Source organism: Octopus sinensis, linkage group LG17 (assembly GCF_006345805.1).
Source record: "Octopus sinensis linkage group LG17, ASM634580v1, whole genome shotgun sequence".
Lineage (NCBI taxonomy): Eukaryota > Metazoa > Mollusca > Cephalopoda > Octopoda > Octopodidae > Octopus > Octopus sinensis.
In genome coordinates, this window is record NC_043013.1 from 7,673,351 (window position 1) to 7,695,893 (window position 22,543).

Here is a 22,543-nt window from a genome sequence, read left to right on the forward strand (position 1 = left end):
AAGTAGTGATAATGAGTGGAGAGGAAAGAGTTAGCGAAAAGATACATGAGAAGCTAAAACATGTAAAAATATATATTTTTTTTAAAGTAGGGGGGAGAGCGTGCGTGCGTGCGTGTGTGTGTGTGTGTGTGCGTGTGTGTGTGTGTGTGTGAGGCTGGTGGAAGAGAGGAGGGAATGTGTGTGAAGGAATAGATTTGGGAAAGAGAGGAAGGATTTGCCTGAAAAATGAGACAGGAGAAAGAGATAGGGAAAGAAAAGTGGAATCTGTGGAGAGATGTGTGCGGAGGTTGGGATGGGGGGGGGGTGTAATTAGAGAGATGTAGAAGAAAGAGTTTGAGCTTAGAAGGGGTGGGAGAGAATGAAAGAGAAAGAGAGAGAGAGAAAGAAATTGGGAGTGGAAGCCTGTGTAGGAAGGGGTTTGATATTAAAGTGTCATATTGAAAGTGAGAGGAAGAAAGAGGAAACTGGGACAATGTTGAAGTACCAAAATCAGACAGACAGACTGACTGGCGGACAGACAGACAAATAGATAGATAGATAGATAGATAGGGAGAGAGAGAGAGAGAGAGTAGTTAGACTAATATTAAATTGGTGTATTCAGAGAAATATTGAGGAGGAACATCGAAAGGGAGCTAGAGGGGTTAGATATGATAAAGTGGTCTTATTGAGAGAGAAAGAGACAGATAGACAGACAGACAAAATGAAAGTAAGACTGGGAGATAGAAAGTGGTCTTATTGAGAGAGAAAGAGATAGACAGATACACAGACAGACAAAATGAAAGTAAGACTGGGAGATAGAAAGTGGTCTTATTGAGAGAGAAAGAGATAGACAGACAGACAAAATGAAAGTAAGACTGGTAGATAGAAAGTGGTCTTATTGAGATAGAAAGAGATAGATTGACAGACAAAATGAAAGTAAGACTGGGAGATAGAAAGTGGTCTTATTGAGAAAGAGATAGACAGATAGACAAAATTAAAGTAAGACTGGGAGATAGAAAGTGATAGCAAATTTGAAAGTGTCATTTTGAGGGAATTATGGAAAATTTATTGGTGGGTTAGATACAGAAAGAGACAGACAGACAGATCTGAACAAAGATAAATGGATGGATAGATAGATAGATAGATAGATAGATAGATAGATAGATAGATATGGAGGGAGGGAGGAAGACAGACAGAGAGAGGGAGGGAGAGAGAGATTTCCAAAATGCTAGAAAGAGATGGAACTGAAATTAAAGTACAAGAAGTCAGGGAAGTAGAGAGATGGGACAATGTGAAAGTCCCATTTTGAATGAAGATTAGATAGATAGAGGGAGGGAGAGAGATCTGTCTGTTGGGTAGTGAAAGAGAGATAGATGCATTGATATATATACGTATATATATATCATTATCCATATACATAAACATTGATAAATAAATATGGAACTAAAATGAGAGAGAAAGAGAGAGAGAGAACTGAAGCTAAAAGGATTTGAAGAGAAGGGAAAAGGAAGAAAAAAAAAACATTGAAGGAGTGTATCTGTGAAAGAGGAGGGGAGAGGGGAGGGAGGGAGGGGTATATGAAAGGGGGTTGAAGGAGTATTTTTTAGGATAGAGTAAGCAAAAAAAAGTAACACAGCAAGGAGAGGAAGACAGTTCATTGTGCAAAGTCAGTGGAGCTGAGAAATCAGTTATTCGCAGAAGTCAATCAACTGCACAACAGGTTCAATTCCTCCCCACCTCTTCACCCGTCGTATTTACATTGCCTTCATATAACATACTGGTGCTTTTTTTTTTTTGTTTTTTTTTTCTCTCTTTTGCAACAAAACACATTATTCAGCTATGTGGGGAGACAATGTTGTTATTTTTAATCTAGAGATTTCGGTTTGACGGGGTTGTTTTGGTTTGGTGGGTGTTGTTTTGTAATGGTGGCTACATGAAAGAGAGAGAGAGAGAGAGAGATAGAGAGAGAGAGAGAGAGAACATGGATGGTGAGGGAGTGGAGCAACTTGTTTTTCTTCTTTACTGTTTTTATCAGGGGTGGGTGGGGGGTGAGCCCCTTTTTTTTCCTTATACTACCAGCATCACCCTCACCACCTTCACCACCACCACAACCACCATCATCGTCATTGTCATCATCATCATCATCATCGTCATCACCACCAGCACCATCATCATGATGTTAAGTACCACCATACCACTGGTATCACTCTGAATATTCTTTTAAACCCCACCCCACCTGCTACCCTCAGTAAGCAAATGCTGTTCTAAGGAGGGTTGCTGCCTTGACACTTGTAAACCATTAACCATCACTGCCACTTGCTGTGCCATTAACCACCAACCGTCCTTACCATTATGGTTGCCTCCTTCTCTTCCTGCAGAGAAAGAGAGATAGATAGAGAAGGGGTTGCAAAGAGAAAGAGAGAATCTCACATAGCACTCATCACACCACCACTACCATCACCAACACCACTACCACCTTTAACACTACCACTACTACCTTCACCAACACTATTACTACCACCACCACCAACAACACTAATTCTACCATCACCACAGGCGACACCACCATCACCAATACTACCACCACCATCGCCAACACTACTACCACCACCTTTAACTCTACCACCATCACTAACACAACCACCATCACCTACCACCACCTCCATCACCAACACAACCACTACTATCACCAGCACCTCCACCATTGCCAACATTACCACTGCTACTACAGCCACCACAACCATCACTGACAACCCCACCACTACCAACACTAACACCATCACCTATGCTACCACCATCACCACTGCTGACAGTACCATTGGGATGGATTCTATCAACTTGCTAGAAATAGCAGTTAAATCTCCCTCTCATCATATCCCACTATTTTGACCATAGAAAGCATACATGAAGTCTTGAATACTTCTAGAAAGTGGGGGTGGTCATGGCTAGAATCATTGATCATGGGTCTGTTTGATGAGCTAACCTGGGGTTAAATATCAATACCACAATCACTACTTACTCCACCACCGCCACTACCATCTCCATCTCCATCACTACCCTCACCATCAGCTTCTCCAGTACTATATCATCACCACCACTGCCACCATCATCACCACCACTACCATAATCTCTGCTAGCTGCTGTAGCAGCAGCAGCAGTAGCAGCACCGCCGCCACCCTCATCACTCCTAATAATACTTCCACCACCACCATCGCCACCTGTAGCACCATCAGCATCTCCAGCACTATACCCATCACCTCCACCACCACCATCATCAATACTACCATCATAACTGCTAGCATCATCACCACCACCACCATCATCAATACTAGCATCACCACCACTACTACTACTACTACCAGTAATAGTTTTATATATATATATTTGTATGTATTTTATACATCATCATCATCATCACAGCAGTAGCAACAACAATGCCAATTTTTCTTTCTCTATACCATCACTACTTCTACCACTACTTCCTGCAAACTCCGTCCCCACCACCTCCACCACCACCACCACCATCAATTTTTGCGTCTGTTATTCACTTTCTTTCTTTTTTCTGTATCATTATTAGCATTATTATTATTATTATTATTATTATTATTATTTATTCAAATTTTTTTGTTTTCCTTTATATAAATTTCTCCATGATCTGCCAATATCTATCTATCTAGTTGATTGTGACTGGGACTCCCAACAGCAACGGAGCATTTTGGGCGGTTTATATATTATATTATATTATATTAATTTATATTCTATAGTTGTTTTGTTTGTTTGTTTGTTAGTTAGTTCTTTTTACTTTCTCCTCTTCACTGTGTATGTGTGTGTGACATGCAGCTCACAGACACAGCAGTGATCCTACCGAGTTAATCTTTATTCCGCTGTGCTCGTGTGTGCATGGCTTATGTATGCATACCTTAACCGTCCTGAGAAGATGGAGTGCAGATCACTTGGAACGTGGCAGCGGAAAACGCAGATATTCGAGCTATTTAAACATGAAGTATGTTGTTTTGTCTTTTTCTCTTTTACTCTCTCTCTTGCTCTCTGTCTGTCTCTCTTTCTCTCTCTCCTTTTGTTTCAAGGAATTAAGTTGATTAGTTTCATTAAGCTGATTAATTTATTTTCTGGATTTAGATGTAAGCAATCCCATGTGTATTTATTTTCTGAGGACGTTTGTTTGTTTGTTTGTTTTTACTTTATTCAATCATGTGTCACCCCCACCCCACCCTCAACTCCACCATATCACACCACACACCTACTTGACCAAACTTCAGCCAAATATTATCTATATTTTTATTAATCAACACCACCACCACCACCACCACCACACCACTGTTGCCGCCTTCACTGTTATCTATCTTTTTTTTTTTTGAAAGGTGTAGTGAGGGGTGGCACTGGTTGGTTTGGATATGTTGGAAGTAATATAAACCCAGGCTGTTCAACAGACTCTAATAATAATACTTATGTTTGCAGGAATGTATTTTCTGCTTTCACATGAATTGGTGTATTCTTAGACACTACTCACCTGCTGTTCTGACACAAGTAAAAAAATAATAAAAGAAAATTTTTTTCAAAAAAGCAAAAATTCTTGTAAAGAAAATCTACCTCTTCTAAATATTGTATGAAGTTTAATATAACACACGAAACAAAAAGAAAAAGTTTTTTGTCTCTTTTTAATTTTTTTTTTTTCAGAATCTGTTACGGTTCAATGATTGTTGTTATATATAATAATATAATACTAGTAGCACACTGGAAATTACTAAAGTTTATGCATCATCCTTGTTTTGATAGATGAGCCATTCAAAGGTGTGCAGTGGTTTTTATTTGTTTTCTTTTCTCACACTAAACTCTCACAGGTGTTCAACTAATTAAGATATACTGTATTTACTTGTGCTTAAGTTGCACTGGTGCATAAATTGTACCGTTAATTTAGTGTTAAATTTTGGTACAGAATTTTTTTTCCCTTCTCAGTTTTATTTCTGTTCCATATGTAAGTCACAAACCCAGGTTGTTTTTTTTTTTGTTGTTGAAATGAAATATCAAAACAGTGCAGTATATACACGTGTAAATGTAAATACAGTGCTTTATTAATAAGTTTGAAACACCAACAGTGTGTTTCTTACAAAATTACTGTTTAAGGAGTCAGTACCTAACACCAAGTCCTGCCCTGGTCAAGCTGACTTACAATCCAAGGTATTCCAACTGTGTCCACTCCAACTTTATTCTCCGGGTTGGGAGCCATGAGGCAGGTGTCATCAGGCACTGTCAGCATTGTAGTAGCATGTCCACTTCCCAGTCATTTCAACCTGCCTGGTACCCCTCTAAGGGTACTCTTCACCAAGTGTCTGAGGCAACCAGTGTGTTCATTGTGAAAAAAATTGATTATGACTTGGACTCTCTGGCAACGGGACATTTTGGGTGTTATATATTATATTATATAATTGTTTTGTTTGTTAGTTCAGAGTGGACCCCACCAGAATAACATTCTCTAATGTGTTTCCTTCTAAAATAGTAGGGTAGGATGTAATTTGAGAGAGATTTAACTGTTATTTCTATCAGGTTGAGTAAATAACATAGCGGCTCTCTCATTAAGCTCATCATTAAAGAGTATTTTATTATAGTGATTACCACATAACATTTTACCTGGGTAAATAAAATGGAATATTTGTTATATTGATTTTATAATTTCTCTTAATTAGTGAAATTTCTTTACTGAAATTTTATTCAATAATTTTAGTTCCCTTATTTTCTCTTTTCATCTAATCCCATAACTTTTCCTAATTTTTATTGATATTAAGCTTTTACACTGATATTTAATGAAACCCTTGAGAGTCATTTTTCATCTAATTATTCATGTTTATTCTTAAAGTTGCAATTTACATACTAACCCCTTGATATCAACCTGCTTGAGACAGCCCTGTTTTATGGTAAAAACTTCCTGTTTTAAAGTCATCTCAATTAAATAACCTTCCATCAAAATATCACATTAATTTATGTTTCACAAAGCAGATTAATAATGACAAAATTATTTCATTATATATCAGTGATTATATTTTTTTTTAATGAAAAATCTTACTCATCATGATCGTTTAACATCCGTTTTCCATGCTAGCATGGGTTGCACGGTTCGACCAGGGTCTGGGAAGCCAGAAGGCTGCACCAGGCTCAAGTCTGTTCTGGTAGTGTTTCTACAGCTGGATGCCCTTTTTAATGCCAACTACTCCGTGAGTGTAGTGGGTGCTTTTTAGGTGCCACTGGTACAGGGGCCCAGGGAGGCTGGCAACGGCCACGATCGGCTGGTGCTTTTTACGTACCACTGGCACGGAAGCCAGTCAAGGCGGCGCTGGCATCAGCCACGTTTGGATGGTGCTTTTTACATGCCACCGGCACAGGTGCCAGGGGAGGCTGGCAGCAGCCACAATCGGTTGCTTTTTACGTGCCACCGGCACAGGGGCCATGGGAAGCTGGCAACGGCCACGATTGGTTGGTGCTTTTTTACTTGCCACCGACACGGAAGCCAGTCGGGGCGGCGCTGGCATCAGCCACATTCGGATGGTGCTTTTTACGTGCCACTGGCACGGGTATCATAACTACAATTTTCCATTTGATAAATTGGGAAAATGAGGGAACTAAAACTATTGAACAAAGTTAATTGAAAGAAACTGTATATCTTTGCTAAAATAGTTCAAGGTTTTTAATTGACCATTTGGCTTCTATAACTTGCATTATTATAAACCAGGTTTCAAACACCAGGTTAATCTCTGTGATGAAATAGAATAGAAAGTGACAGGTTTACAAAAGCGGACCCACTCCTTGGCTTCTGATGATGGATTACTAATGTTGCTGTTATTTAGCCCCAAGTCAACCCTGACTGAGTACTTCTATGATTAAAGGTATTCTACCTGTTTTTTTTCTTCCATATGTGCTGGAACCTATGATTGCACTATCCAACATATCCATTTGTAAAACAGTGAGATATGATTTAAGGGAAAATTCGGCTGCTTTTTCTAGCAGGTCGAGTGACCACATAGCTATTGATATTTAGTGGCTGCCTAGCCTTACCCCTATCTGAGTAGCTGCCCTGTACTTCTGTACTTTGTTTCTTTTAAAACCAGACTGCTTTTTATGATTTTTTGATTCCATTAATTACACCCTCTAATGACCTTAGTAGGTGACCAATGTCCTATCACCACAATTATCACTATTGCCATCATGTGGCCCTTGGAAGCTGCATGGAAGTTCATTGGATGAAGTAAAGTTGTATAGAAATGTCCAATCTTGTCAAACAAAATGAGTATCACACTGGTTCTGTTTAAGGGTTATGTTATAGGTAGAAATATCTGTGGAATACTCAGCTACTTGTGCTATGCTACAAGGAGTATGTAGTTCTGTTGATGGAACAGTCAAAGTACTCATTACCAAAACTGACTGAGGATCTGTTTGTTTGATGTGTGTGTGTGTGTGTGTGTGTGTGAGGTAAGTGTAAATCTTACTTGTTTTAGTCATTAGACTGCAGCCATGCTGGAGCACTGCTTGAAGAATTTTAATCAAATAATTTCACCCCAGTATGTTTTTGTTTTTCGATGCCAGGTACTTATTCAATTGGCCTTATTTGTCAAACTGCTAAGTTAGAGGGATGTAAACACACCAACACCAGTTGTCAAATAGTGGCAGGTAACAAACAAAAACACATCAACACACACGTGTGTGTGTGAGACTGGTTTCTTTCAGATTCCATCTACCAAATCCTCTCACATAAATTGGACGGTTTGACAGGATCTGGCCAGGCAGGAGCTTGCACCAGACTTATCTGTTTTGGCAGGGTTTTTTGTGGCTTGATGCCCTTCCTAACACCAACCACTCAGTAGAGTGGACTGAGTACTTTTTACGTGGCATAAGCACGGGTGAAGTCAGTTTTGGCAAGGATTTTACAGCTGGATGCCCTTCCAAATACCAACCACTTTACAGTGTGGACTGGATATATATGTGTGTGTCTATATTTATATGTATATGCTGACATCTAATTATATAGATATAATTATAGCAAAAAGGTGTGGATAAGCACACCAAAATACTGGAAATAGATGCTAATGGCTCTATAAACCACATATTATTTTACTCTGCTTATGAAAGTGGGCTAATGAATCAATCAGATTTTTAAAAGAATGATTCACTAGCTTGCTTTCAAACTGTGCTAATGGAGTAAAATATGTGGTTTATAGAGCCATTAGCTTCTATTTCAAGTATGTTGGTATGCCTATCCACACCCTTTTGCTATAATTATATATCAGTATAAATACTTACCTAAATGGAGTTAACATGCTGGCTAATTAATAGAATGGGTTTATCCTTCATTAATTAATTAAATATATATATATTTATATATATACATATAAGAGGGATGATCACTAAGTGGACATCCATTATGCTAGAGGTAGACCCCATATGGTCTGACCACTAAGAAAAGATTGTTCTCAAGAAAATTCAGCAAATGAAAAGATACAAAATATATTTATATTTTGTATCTTTCCATTTGTCTTGCTTGCTTATGTTCTGGCGTTTGGCTGAATTTTCTTGAGAACAATGTTTTCTTAGTGGTCAGACCATAAGGGGTCTCCCTCCAGCATAATCGATGTTCACTTAGTGGTCATCACTCTTATATGTATTTAATATAATTTTTCTGAATCTTCAGATTTTTCAATATGCTAGGCCACTGGTTTTAAATTGATATTAATCAAATTAATATTCAAATTTTCAGCCTTATTATTTAAATTATATATATATATGCACACACTCTTGGAGTGGTTGGTGTTATGAAGGGCATCCAGCCATAGAAAACCATGCCAAGTCAGAGTGGATCCTGGTGCAGCCTTCCAGAGTGCCAGCCCAGTCAAACCATCCAACCCATGTCAATATGGACAATGGCCATTAAATGATGAGGATATATATATATGTATGTGTGTGTGTGTGGAGGCGCAATGGCCCAGTGGTTAGGGCAGCGGACTCATGATCATAGGATCGCAGTTTCAATTCTCAGACCGGGCGTTGTGAGTGTTTATTGAGCGAAAACACCTAAAGCCCCACGAGGCTCCGACAGGGGGTGGTGGCGATCCCTGCTGTAGTCTTTCGCCACAACTTTCTTTCACTCTTTCTCCTATTGGCCTGCTCGATTAGCCAGTGGGGTGGCATCATTTGAAGGTTAAAACAATGCAAAGCGCATTGTGACCAGCGATGTGTAGCAACATCTGATAGCCTGGTCGGTCACAGTGATCACGGTGATATATATATATGTGGATGCCTGGACGTGCATGTGTTGTTCATAAGAAGACAGTTTATAGAAGCAAATAAAGCACTCACTACTTAAGGAAGTGTGTTATATCATTTATTAGGGGACTGATGTACATTTCTTCTCTACACATAACAAAAAAACTTACCTGAAGATGTGACCCTTCTCATAAGAAAAAAGTTTTTTGTAATGTTTAGATTTGGGGGAAGGGATCCAGTTACAAACTGTATACCTCAGATCTTGGAATCCCTATTTCCTTGCACTTATAATTATAGAGAGTGTAGACAAGCTGGAGAGTGCTATTGCTCCCTCATAATTATGTAAAGTTGTTGTTTAGCTTCACATTACTTCTCATCAAATGCATTCCAGCCATGACCATCCTGTCCTTTTTTCAAGTATAATGTATCTAGAACTATAATTATCCAATGTATCTTACCCTTCTTTCTAAGATAATAAGGGTGTAATTTACAAGAGATTTGGCTGATATTTCTAGGAGATCAAACAAGTGATGCATTTGTTGGCTTGAATTGGGGAAGTTGTTTTTGTTGTTGTTTAATTCCAGGTCAGCTCTCACTGAGCAAACCCTATAATTGAAAACATTCAGTCCTACCATTCCATTTTATTGTAAGATAATGTATCTAAGATAACTTTATTCAATGTGCCCTTTCTTCTTTGAATGACAGTAGGGTGTTATTTGAGGGAGATTTTACTGCTATTTCTAGCCAGCCATGTAACTACCTAGGGAGATTTCCTCCTCTGCTAAAATTGGAAGAAGTTAAACATTTTGAAGCAATTTATTTTGAAATTGTATTTTATATGTAATTAAAAATGATATTAAACCAGAATTTAGAAAGACACCATGCATAAAATAAAAGCAGGGCTTTCAAAATAAAGTATGATTCTTAACTTGTTTAGATTGTAGGGACACCATTAAAGATATCATCTTCGTAATAATGTGTCAAAGATAAGTCCTCCCTCTGTGTACCAGGTTTGTTTTAGAAGCATTGGTGATTATGGATCTCCATACCAAACTCTGAAGATGCATGATTTTTCTTAGGAACAATAGATACATATGTAGTTTCATGTAACCTTTTGCCAGTGTATTTGCAATTAATTCAGCCAGGTTCCTACTCTTCCAAGCTTACCCTTGAGGCATGGGGCCAATTTAACCATTAAGTAAAGAAACTGGTTAATGTGACATCTGAGCATGTCCACAGATTGGAGGGCCTGTGTGACATATTTTGAGGAGCCAGCCCTTCTCCAAATCCCATATGCTAATATCCATAGGGCCATATTCTGCTATTTCACCCACAACTGGCACAAACCTCAAATTTCGATCTATGCAAAAATCAACCCATCTTCAACATTACTGGTTATAATAAATATGAAATAATTGAACAGATATGATAATTGTACAACCAATATGTCGTGGGTTCAAATCCACTGCAGGTATTTCATTGCACCATTCAGCAGTGAAATCATTTCTGTCAGTCCCAGTTCTGTAAATTACCAATCAAATGATCTGAGAATGGAATGTAACTTGTGGTAAACTGGATGATGTGTTTGTTAAACTCTACCAGGTTGTCTTTTATTCAAACCCTATCTAGAATAACATTGTGTTATCATCACCATCATCATCATCATTTAACATCCCTGTTTCCATGCTGGCATGGGTTAAAATGGTTTGGCAAGAACAAACAAAAACCAAGGGGTTGCACCAGGTTCTATGTATGCTTGGCAGGGTTTCTATATCTGGATGCCTTTCCTAATGTATGTGATTAATATTTTTTTTAAAGACAGTAGGGTTGATTTGAGGAAGTTTAGGCTACTATTTCCAGCAAGTCAAGTGACTAAATAGAGGTTCCCTCAGACTTGTGTTGTTGTTTAGCCCCAAAGTCAGCTCTGATCAAGCAGACCTATGATTAAAAGCATTTAGATGCTGATCATCTCATCTATTGAGTATCTTTGGCTATATTATCCACTGTGTCCTTCCTTTTTTTTTCATGACATGTATTTGAAAGATTTTACTACTATTTTTAGCAAACGAAACAACTGTATAGGGGAGGGGTCCTTTGTTGGCTTGCTTAACCCTCAGATTTATTTTCTATCCATATATTTCTCTCGTCTCCTTAAACACCACAAGGCTAGAGCTAAATGTCAGCCCTTAAAAACTTGAGAGACATTTACATTGTATTTTTATATTGTCTTTTATGAATTAAAGTCATTGGACTGCTGCCAATGCTGGAGCACCACCTTCAAGATTTTTTGGTGGGGTCAAAATCATAAACCTTCATACTCTGCGTGGTACTTATTTCATATTCCTTTTAGGCTAGAAAACACCAAATGGACATTGCCATAAGAGGAGATAATTCCGTTGGACATGCCAGCATGGAAAAAGGGACGTTAAATGATGATGATGGTGATGATGACACAGTGTCATCCTAGATAGGATTTGAATACAAAACAACCTGGTAATGGCTCACTCATTGTTGATCTGAGTTTACCAAACATATCATCCAGTTGGATGAATATCACAAGGGATTTCAGTTTGAATGTATTAATTCTGACTTCACACACACACACACATATATAGTGGAGGTGCAATGGCCCAGTGGTTAGGGTGGTGGACTCGCAGTCGGAGGATTAGGGTTTCGATTCCCAGACCGGGCGTTGTGTGTGTTTATTGAGTGAAAACACTTAAAAGCACCACGAGGCTCTGGCAGGGAGTGGTGGCGACCCCTGTTGTATTCTTTTGCCACAACTTTCTCTCACTCTCTCATCCTGTTTCTTGAGTAACGCTGAGATGGACTGGTGTCCCGTCTAGCTGGGGGGAACACATATGCCACAGAAACCGGGAAACCAGGCCAGGCTTGAAAAGGACAAAAAAACATATATATATATATATATATATATATATATATGGGCATGGCTGTGTGGTTAGGGAGCTTGCTTCCAAGCTACATGGTTTCGGGTTCAGTCCCACTGCGTGGCAGTTTGGGTAGGTGTCTTCCACTATAGCCCCGAGCCGACCGGAGCTTTGTGATTGAATTCGGTAGGTGGAAGTTACTGCCGTGTGTGTATGTGTGTGTATAGCTGCTCAGTGCCTCTCTGAAAGAGAGAGAGAGGGATATATATATATATATACATATATACATACATATATATATATATATATTTTTGGTGGCCAACTGCAATGTTTTTGCTAAAATCTTCAATTACAATGCATGGGTCAACATAAAGCTATAGCAGAGGACAACTCGCCAGAGTGCCAGTTGGTGATATCAAACCTGGAACTGCACGATTGCAAACTAAACAGCTATGTTTACATAACTTTGTTGGCCTCCTGTGTTTTACGTTCTTCCATAGTTCAAGTGATTCTGTCTGTTGGGTGTAATATATTGATCATGCTGTGATTGCTGTCAATAGAGCTTTTAGCACTTGTAGATTATATACGTATACGTATATATCAAATCTGTGTTATATTATATGTCTAACTCTGCACTGATTTATTACAACATAAGTGTCCATTGATTGTAGTTGCTGAGGAAATTGAAATAACCAGTCTCTGAAATGTAGAACTATACATTAACAATAAATGGCAATCAAATACCAGAACACGAACTATGAAGATTAGCATTCTGTCATGACTGGTAAAACCAATTTCAATGAGAGGTCTCACATATTTCCCAATTTAGCATCACCACCTGGTCTTTAGGTGCTTTTAGTTTGTATAGCAGGGCCTTCCCACATTGGTTCAGCACCACCAAGAGCCAACTAGAGAGCCTCTACATGATCATTCAAACTGCAAGAAGTAGCAACCAAATATCCTTCAAATCACAAGTTTTAAGAAAAGGCAAAATATATGGGATAATGTAGTGCGAGGTACATCAACGTTGTTTTTGCATCTGCTTTTATCATGTTGGCTTGGCTTATATGGGACTTTTTGATGCAGTGTTTTGCAATTACATGCCATTCCTGATAGCAACTATTTTAGATGCCTTCTACAACATGCTAAAAAGACACATTAGAATGTGTATGTTAGTTTCAAATACATTGTGTGAAAAATATAAAGGATAAAACATAATTGTAGTGTGGAAGACATAAACTAACTATTCAGAAACACACAAAGACCTATTTCTTTACTATCCACAAGGGAACAAACAAGGACAGACAAAGGGATTAAGTCGATTACATCGACCCCAGTGCATAACTGGTACTTATTTAATTGACCCTGAAAGGATGAAAGGCAAAGTTGACCTCGGCGGAATTTGAACTCAGAACGTAGTGGCAGATGAAATACAGCTACGCATTTCGCCCAGCGTGCTAACGTTTCTGCTAGCTCACATACCATTAACTTTATTTGACCCTTTGGAGACAGAGCCTTGCTTGGAGTTTCAGTGCCAAGAAGACTGATCCAACAATACATATTCTTGAAGGAAATTGAATGAGCTAATACAATCTTTGCCATTTAACTTTTCAGACGATAGATTGGCCCTGTCATATCCTAAAGGTTAAACATTTATTTGTAATTGGATGACAAAATTTTCACCACTCAAAACTGCAACCTGTTTGCTGGCAAAAATTTCAACACCATATTACAAATAAATATTTAAGTGAAGTTAAGAGTCTTTCTGTGTTTCTGAATGGTTATCTTGTATCTTCCACGCTGCAATCACTTTAGATTCTGCATGTGATCTCAGATCAAAACACTTGCTTTGCAAATACATTTCTCTAATGATGGGAGGATTGAGGCTGAAATGCCTTGATCAGAGGTCTGACTGATCAGGACTTGATTTGAGGTGAAACACCACCACCACCACTATATGAACCTTTGATGCAAGTGTTCAGGCTAAAATCATGATTCTCTCTTGGCCCTTGGTTTTTCTGTAGATTTTTCAGGTTAGACATCTTCAACATTAGACTCACCAATCTTGGAAGAAGGTTTTCTAAAGTCATGGGACTGCTTCTTCTATTTTCCCCATAGACATTGCTCACTACTTGGAAGAACAGACAAACTGTTGACCTCTCAGCAGCCCAACACTCTCAGCTGTCATAGAGTACCTATTTTTTAACCATTTCACTGTGGAATTAAACTTTATGGTTCTTCCAGCAATGATGTTAAATATCTACCAAAAAACATAAAATTGATAATTTCTGTAAGTCATACTTGACATCTCAACAGAAAATAGCTTCAAACCTGACATTCCGCAAAGAACGCTAGATTGGTTTATAAGACTACTTTCCACAGATAAGGGTAACAGAATTTTAAATGGATATATCTGCTTTCTGCTGTAACAGGGTTAAGCACTAAGGATCTTTTCTTTTTTCTGGACAGCTTCACTATATTTTGATTGGTGTATTTTCCATTTGTCCTCACTTTTATAGTCTGGAATAGAAAAAACAAAAAAAACAAAAAAAGAATTGTAAGATTACAATTGATTAACAGAGGCTTTGTGCTTAATTCTTGTTTTACCGTAAATCTTTGAGTATAGTCCACCCTTGAGTATAATATGCAGGGGATTTTTAGGGGTCAGTACCTCTGAAAAACCTAAACCTTGTGTATCATACACGCCCCTTCTCTAACTTGAGTCGTGCATAATTAAGCCAGCAGCACCTAGTTGAACAAACACTTCCGCGCATGTGTAATACAATAATGGTGATGTTCTTAACTGTTATATGGGAATGTAAATATGTTTGCAAATTGTTTTTGTTACATGTTATTCTGTGTTCTGAATACTTTTATTTTAATAAATGTGACTTACTGCAGGTTATGGAAGATTCTTTTATGACTTCATTGCTTTCAGGCTTAGCTTAAGGTATTTTCGCGTCTGGCATCACAAAATGCATCTGAACATTTCCGAACAGCAAATAGAGACTCAAACATTGTTTAGAAAATATTTTTCATTTTTAACCTCGTTTATAGTACACACTAGGGATTTTGACCTTTAAAGTTTTTTTTTGGGGGGGGGGATGCGGATTATACTCGAGGATTTACGGTATATTAATGTATTAAATGAACAAGTAAGAAACCAATCATGGATAGAACACATATTTAGGGTTAGTGTAACTGATATTGCAAGAACACCTTCGGCTCATGATCGTAAGGTTGTTAGTTCAAATACATAGTGACACATTACGTCCTTGAGCAAGACACTTTATTACGTGTTGCTCCAGTCAACTCAGTTGGCAAAAATGAGTTGTACATATAATTCAAAGGACCAGCCTTGTCACATTGTGTTCTACTGAATCTCCCTGAGAACTACATTAAGGGTACTTGTGTCTGTGGAGTACTCAGCCATTTGTACATTAATTCCACAAGAAGGCTGTTCTGTTGATTGGATCAACTGGAACCTTCATAGTCATTACCAACAGAATGCCAGTTTTTTTTTGCTATTCCTTACAAGACAAACAGAAGCACATGGCATTAAGTCCCCAGCGTGGCTGTCTGGACACTGACAACTTGGCCCAACTGACCAGCTATTCAACCTGCCATGGCAATAGTATGTTTTGGCACTGGATGCATTATGTCTATGTCCAGCCTGCAGCTTCCCTTCTATGTAAGGCCGTTATCGTTTATGGCCAATATAATGAATAAAGAAGCTTGCTCTCCAACCACGTGGTTCCTGGTTCAGTCCCACTGCATGATACCTCGATCAAGTGTTTCCTGCTATTACTTCAGGCTGATCAAAACCTTGTGGGAGGATTTGCTAGATGAAAATTGAAAGAAGACCATCGTATACACATGTGTGTCTGTGATTGTCCTCTACCGCTACTCGACAACCTATGTTGTGTTTATGCAAAAAGAGAGAGAGATAGAATAAGTTACAGGTTTAAAAAAAAAGTCCCGGTATAGGTACAGGAGTGGCTGTGTGGTAAGTATATATGTATATATATGTATGCGTGTGTGTGTGTCTGTGTTTGTCCCCCTAGCATTGCTTGACAACCGATGCTGGTGTGTTTATGTCCCCATTACTTAGCGGTTCAGCAAAAGAGACCGATAGAATAAGTACTGGGCTTACAAAAGAATAAGTCCAAGGGTCGAGTTGCTTGATTAAAGGTGGTGCTCCAGCATGGCCGCATTCAAATGACTGAAACAAGTAAAAGAATAAAAAAAGAAAAGAAAAGAAAAGAAAGTATCAATTCATTTGACGGAAAATTCTTGAAGGTGGTGCTACAGCATGGCCATGATCTAATGGCCAAAACAAGTAAAAGATTCACACAGAAAATAATTAAAGGCAACATGGCATATGGCTGAAGCCATTACCTTCTTTGATCATCAGCAGATGAACATGGTAACTTTAACCCTTTAGCACTCAGATTATTCTGTCAAATGTAAAGCTTATGTATTCACACCATTTTAGAGCAATCATGCATCTTTTCATGGCTTTGAGATTTGAATGATGTGATTGTTTATTTTTAAAATTACACTGTAAGGTAGCTATGAAAGACCATATCTGACCAGTTTGAAGATAAAACGTAGAATATTTTGGCCAGATACGGCTGGTTGAAACACAAAAGGGTTACATATCTTTTTCTGTTTATCTCTTCGTTTCTTTCTCTTTCTCTTTATTTATCTACTTTTTGGGCAGTTGTTAGGTCATTGTAGTTGACTAGTGAACTATTACATCACAGTTTGTGAACAAAAGCATCGTTAATTACAGGTTTCCAATAAACTAATCAAAATTTCACTGAATTTCTGGTTGTGAGAGTAGCAAAAGAATATCTGTAATTTGGTGCAACACATATTATTCTTTTACTCTCTTTTACTCGTTTCAGTCATTTGACTGCGGCCATGCTGGAGCACCGCCTTTAGTCGAGCAACTCGACCCCGGGACTTATTCTTTGTAAGCCCAGTACTTATTCTATCGGTCTCTTTTGCCGAACCGCTAAGTAACGGGGACATAAACACACCAGCATCGGTTGTCAAGCAATGCTAGGGGGACAAACACAGACACACAAACACACACACGCATATATATATATATATATATATATATATACACACATATATACGACGGGCTTCTTTCAGTTTCCGTCTACCAAATCTACTCACAAGGCTTTGGTTGGCCCGAGGCTATAGTAGAAGACACTTGCCCAAGGTGCCACGCAGTGGGACTGAACCCGGAACCATGTGGTTGGTGAGCAAGCCACTTACCACGCAGCCACTCCTATTTTTTTTTTTTCACGTATGACTTTATTTAAAGAACATCATTTTTGCATTTGGTATTGACGTTTATCTCCTTTGCCAATTTATATCAGCAAAAGACATACCTATACTTATGTATTCAATAAGTTTCTTATTTCTTTATTGCCCACGTGGGGCTAAACATAGAGGGGACAAACAAGGACAAACAAAGGGATTAATTCGATTACATCGACCCCCAGTGCGTAATTGGTACTTAATTTATCGATCCTGAAAGTATGAAAGGCAAAGTTGACCTTGGCAGAATTTGAACTCAGAACGTAACGGCAGACGAAATACTGCTAAGCATTTCACCCAGCCTGCTAACGTTTCTTATTTTTTTATTGTCCACAAGGGACTAAACATAGAAGGGACAAACAAGGACAGACAAAAGGATTAAGTCGATTACATTGACCCCAGTGCGTAACTGGTACTTAATTTATCGACCCCGAAAGGATGAAAGGCAAAGTTGACCTCGGCGGAATTTGAACTCAGAACGTAGCGGCAGATGACATACCTATTTCTTTACTACCCACAAGGGGCTAAACACAGAGAGGACAAACAAGGACAGACAAATGGATTAAGTCGATTATATCGACCCCAGTGCGTAACTGGTACTTAATTTATCACCTCCCGAAAGGATGAAAGGCAAAGTTGACCTTGGCGGAATTTGAACTCAGAACGTAGTGGCAGACGAAATACCACTAAGCATTTCGCCCAGTGTGCTAACGTTTCTGCCAGCTCGCCGCCTTAAAAGTTTCTGTATAGTTTCTATCTACCAAATTCTACATACAGGGTATTGGTCAATCCAAAGCTATAGCAGAAGACACGTGCCTAAGGCGCCATGCAGTAGGATTGCACCCAGAACAATGCGATAACTAAGTGAACTTCTTAACCACACAGCTAATCTTGCACTTCAGAGGATTTCAATGAATCAGACTGATAATCCTAATCTTTAATCTAGTTAGTCATTTTAGTTTGTCTGGTGTACCAGTGAATTGCAGTGTTGACACACTGTGAACCGTTATAAACTAAAAAAAATTTTTTAGCTCAATCCTAGCTCAAAGATACAGAAAACGTTACTGGAAGTCGTTTGGGGAAATTAAACGTCAAAATTCTAGTGTAGCTTAATTTCCAACACAAAAATGAGGTTATGAGTCATTAATATGTGTCCTCCCAGATCTCAGAGAATTTTTCTTCTGTTCTGAAAATTTACCATTCTTTTTTTTCTTTTGCTTTATTTAAAGAAACATCATCACCATAAGCTTCAGTTTTAGCATCAATCATCCTAATTCTATCTCCATGGACATTGAGCACATGTTGGGTGTATACCTATATATGTATTATATTTTTGCATATTGATATGCATTCATATATGTCTAGCTGAAATTTTGCATGTATACACACATTCTACACATGAGGATATATATTTATAGGTGCAGGAGTGGCTGTGTGGTAAGAAACTTGCTTTCCAAGCACATGGTTCTGGGTTCAGTCCCACTGTGTGGCACCTTGGGCCAGTGTCTTCTACTATAGCTTCGGGGCCGACCAAAACCTCATGAGCGGATTTGATAGACAGAAACTGAAAGAAGCCCGTCAAATGTGTGTGTGTGTGTATTTGTGTCTGTGTTTCTCCCCACCACAATTGCTTGACAACCATGTTGGTGTGCTTATATCCCTGTAACTTAGTGGTTTGGCAAAAGAGACTGATAGAATAAGTACTAGGCTTACAAAGAATAAGCCCTGGGGTTGATTTGTTCGTCTAAAAGTGATACTCCAGCATGGCCACAGTCAAAGACTGAAACAAGTAAAAGTATATATATATAGTGAACTGGTAGATTATTATTATTATTATTTATTCATATAATTTTTATTGTAAGATCTTTGGTACTGGATTCAAAGCTAATGGGGTTATTAGGCATTGCTTGTAATACTCTTTTACTTTCTCTTTTACTTGTTTCAGTCATTTGACTGTGACCATGCTGGAGCACCGCCTTTAGTCAAGCAAATCAACCCCAGGACTTATTCTTTGTAAGCCTAGTAATTATACTATCAGTCTCTTTTGCCGAACTGGCCTGGGTGTCAAGGGGGCAGTAGCCCATAAAAGTTTAGGAACCACTGCCTTAAACGATGATGATGATGATGATGATGATACCAAATTGACTAACAAGGCATCGGTTAGTCCAAGGTTATAGAAAACACTTGTTCAAGGTGCTTCCCCTTTATGGAAATTTGATTTTAATTACAACTGAAATCTGAACATAATGTTTATACAGGTGTGTGCCTATGTGTGTTTACGTACTTGTGGTATATTTGCAGGATTTTGAGTGAGTGAGAGGTGATGTATTTTTATGTATGTGGTTGAAGGTATACTTATGTGTATTTTTGGTACGTGTATTTGTGTGTGTTTGTGTCTATGTGTGTGTGTGTGTTTATATAAATGTGTAAGGTTGTGGTTTTAGGTGTATGTGTGATGTATTTTTTATGTATTTGTCTGTGGTGTGTGTGTGAGAGAGAGCATGATTACAATTATGTAATTGTATTCAGTTCATATTCAATACAATTTATTGTAATATGTACATAGTTTATAACATTACTGTTAGTTGTTGTGCCTGAAATCTGCCTTGAATAAACAAATCTATGATCAAAGTTATTTTAACAGTTACCATCATACAGTTTATTTTAGGTACAGTGTATCTGGGACTACATCATATAATGTGTACCCCTTTTGTTTAAAAGATGATAGGAAGTGGTTTATTATATAATTACATAGTATATAACAGTTTTAGTTGTGCTTGAAATCTCCCCTAACTAAACAAACCTATGATCAAAGCTATTATAACAGTTACCATCATACAACTTATTTTAGGTACAGTGTATCTGGGACTACATCATATAATGCACCCCTTTTGTTTAAAAGATGTCAGGATGTGGTTTAGTTTCTATTTTTATTAAGTAGCCTGGTAGGATTCCCTCGTTGGTTTATCTACATTTTTCATCATACACATGTGTACCGTGTTGACCTGTAATCAAGTTTATTTTTAACTCATAACAATCTAGATGAGTGCGATGTGTATGTACTCTATAACCTCTATTATTATTATCACTTAGATATTGACTAATATCTGGTATGATTGAACCTAAGATCAGACCATCTTGACTTTTTTTTTTTTTGCAGTCAGGAAATGCGAATCACCTTCACCTTTAATTTGTTTTTATTTACTGTGACTTCTACGACAGATCAACATTAAGACCTTTTAGCCAGCCAAGATGTTTCCATCCTAAGAGCCCCAAACAAACATTTCAGAATTACAGATCACATTTATCACTTACTGATAGAAACAGAAGGACTTTTCAGCCTGTAAACTTTACGTTTTCTGTTCTCATACATTTTTAAGCAACTCGTTTTGTTGTTTTTGTTCTTTGTTTTGTCTTTTTTTTTATTTTTTTTGTTTTTCTTCCTTACCATTCACCATCTGATGCTGAATTAGTCATATTTATTTATGTACATGTCCTTAGGCTAGTATTGGAAAAAAACAAATAAATAAATAAACACCGCCCTGCCTCCTTACTTGGCATAGCCCAAGGGTTCCTATGATTTTTTTCCCATTAGGCTACATTTGAAACATGGTGTTTTTTATAAAACAAAATAGAACCCTTCCACCCTCCGAAAAAAACCGGAAAAAAACGAAAAAAAAAAAAAATAATAATAATAATAATAATAATGGAAAAAGCAAGAATAATAGCCTGAGAAGTCATTTCAGAGGAATTAATAATAATAGTGCATCTCTGAAATTTAGGCAGCGTATAGATTTTAGTTTTGTTTCCATGGCAACAAAGCACCAGACCACACTTAACTATCTGAGACATTTATTTATGCATTTACTTAATGCTATTCCATTTCCATCTCAAAAATAGAAATCAAACAAATTGAATTCCAGAATGTGCTGGAATAAATTGATATCACAAAGTCAGTCCATATGCTTGCCTCGGAAGCATGCTAATTGAAGGGGGAAGCCAGAGCCTCTCTCTACATGGCCACTTATGCCTGTTAGAAATAGCAGCCAAAAATCCCTCTCTCTCTCTCTCTTTCTCTCTCTTAAATCATATATTAGCTTCTCAAGACAGCATTGGATAATAAAGTCTGAGATCAACTATGCTGGAAAAGTTGGGATGGTCATGACTAGAATACCTTTCAGTTTATAACTCTGCTTTGTCAAGGCTGAGCTGCGGATAAACATACTTGCCTCGGAAGCATTCTAACTGAAGGGGAAACTGGAACCAGCCTCTACATGGTCAATCTTGCCTGTTAGAAATAGCAGCCAAAAATCTCTCTCCCTCTCAAATCAAATACTAACTTCTCAGGACTACATTAGATAATAAAATCCAGGATCAACTATACTGGAAAAGATGGGATGGTCACGGTTAGAATGCCTTTCTTCATAACTTTGCTTTGTCAGAACTGACCTGGGGATAAGCAACAATACTAACAACAATAAAAAAAATATGCTAATTGAACCATTAATATCTTCTCTACATTATTTCTGGTCTTTGTGTGTGTTTCAAAGTTGTTTCCACTCCATGTCCCTAAATGATAATTTATTCCCCTCCTAGATTTTATCACGTCAGGAATTTACTCACAGTTCTTTGCTCAGTAGCATTGGTATGAAATATCCATGGTGGAAACCTATTATACTTTCCAGGATTGATTTTCATAATAGACTGTTTGTTATAAGGATGAATGCACCTAATGTACTCTTATTTTAATTTTTCCTTTCGTTTTTTTTTGTTTCGTTGTTTTTTTGTTTTCACTACTGGTTCATCAAGCCAAATGAGGGGGGGAATGTCTGTGTTACCTATTCAGTCCGCTAGAAATAGCAACTAAATCTCTCTCTCTCAGATCACACCATCACATCTTAGAAAGAAAAATATAGCTAACATACATTAGATAAACGTGGCTCTCTAGATACTCCATGCCTTAAAAAAAAAATAAATAAATAAAGTAAAGCTGGATGGGCATGGCTGGGACACCTTTTATCATAGGTCTGCTCAGTCAAGCTGACCTGGAACTAACCAACAACCCCTACTTCATC

The 22,543-nt window shown here is 37.9% G+C and overlaps 1 protein-coding gene across 4 annotated transcripts in view; it reads left to right on the forward strand.

Annotated features, from left to right (window-relative positions):
- LOC115220978 (PTB domain-containing engulfment adapter protein 1) overlaps positions 1 to 22,543 on the forward strand; it is a 246,285-nt gene that overhangs the window by 107,306 nt on the left and 116,436 nt on the right. The window contains exon 1 of one of the 4 annotated variants that reach the window (XM_029791191.2): positions 3,785 to 3,982. The exons of 2 other annotated variants lie outside the window; for them this stretch is intronic. In XM_029791191.2, the coding sequence (XP_029647051.1) occupies positions 3,891 to 3,982 (92 nt within the window). In that variant the 5' untranslated portion in view covers positions 3,785 to 3,890. Of the gene's footprint in view, positions 1 to 3,784; positions 3,983 to 22,543 lie in introns of those variants that run through there. One more of the 4 variants, XM_029791195.2, reaches the window with a different exon arrangement.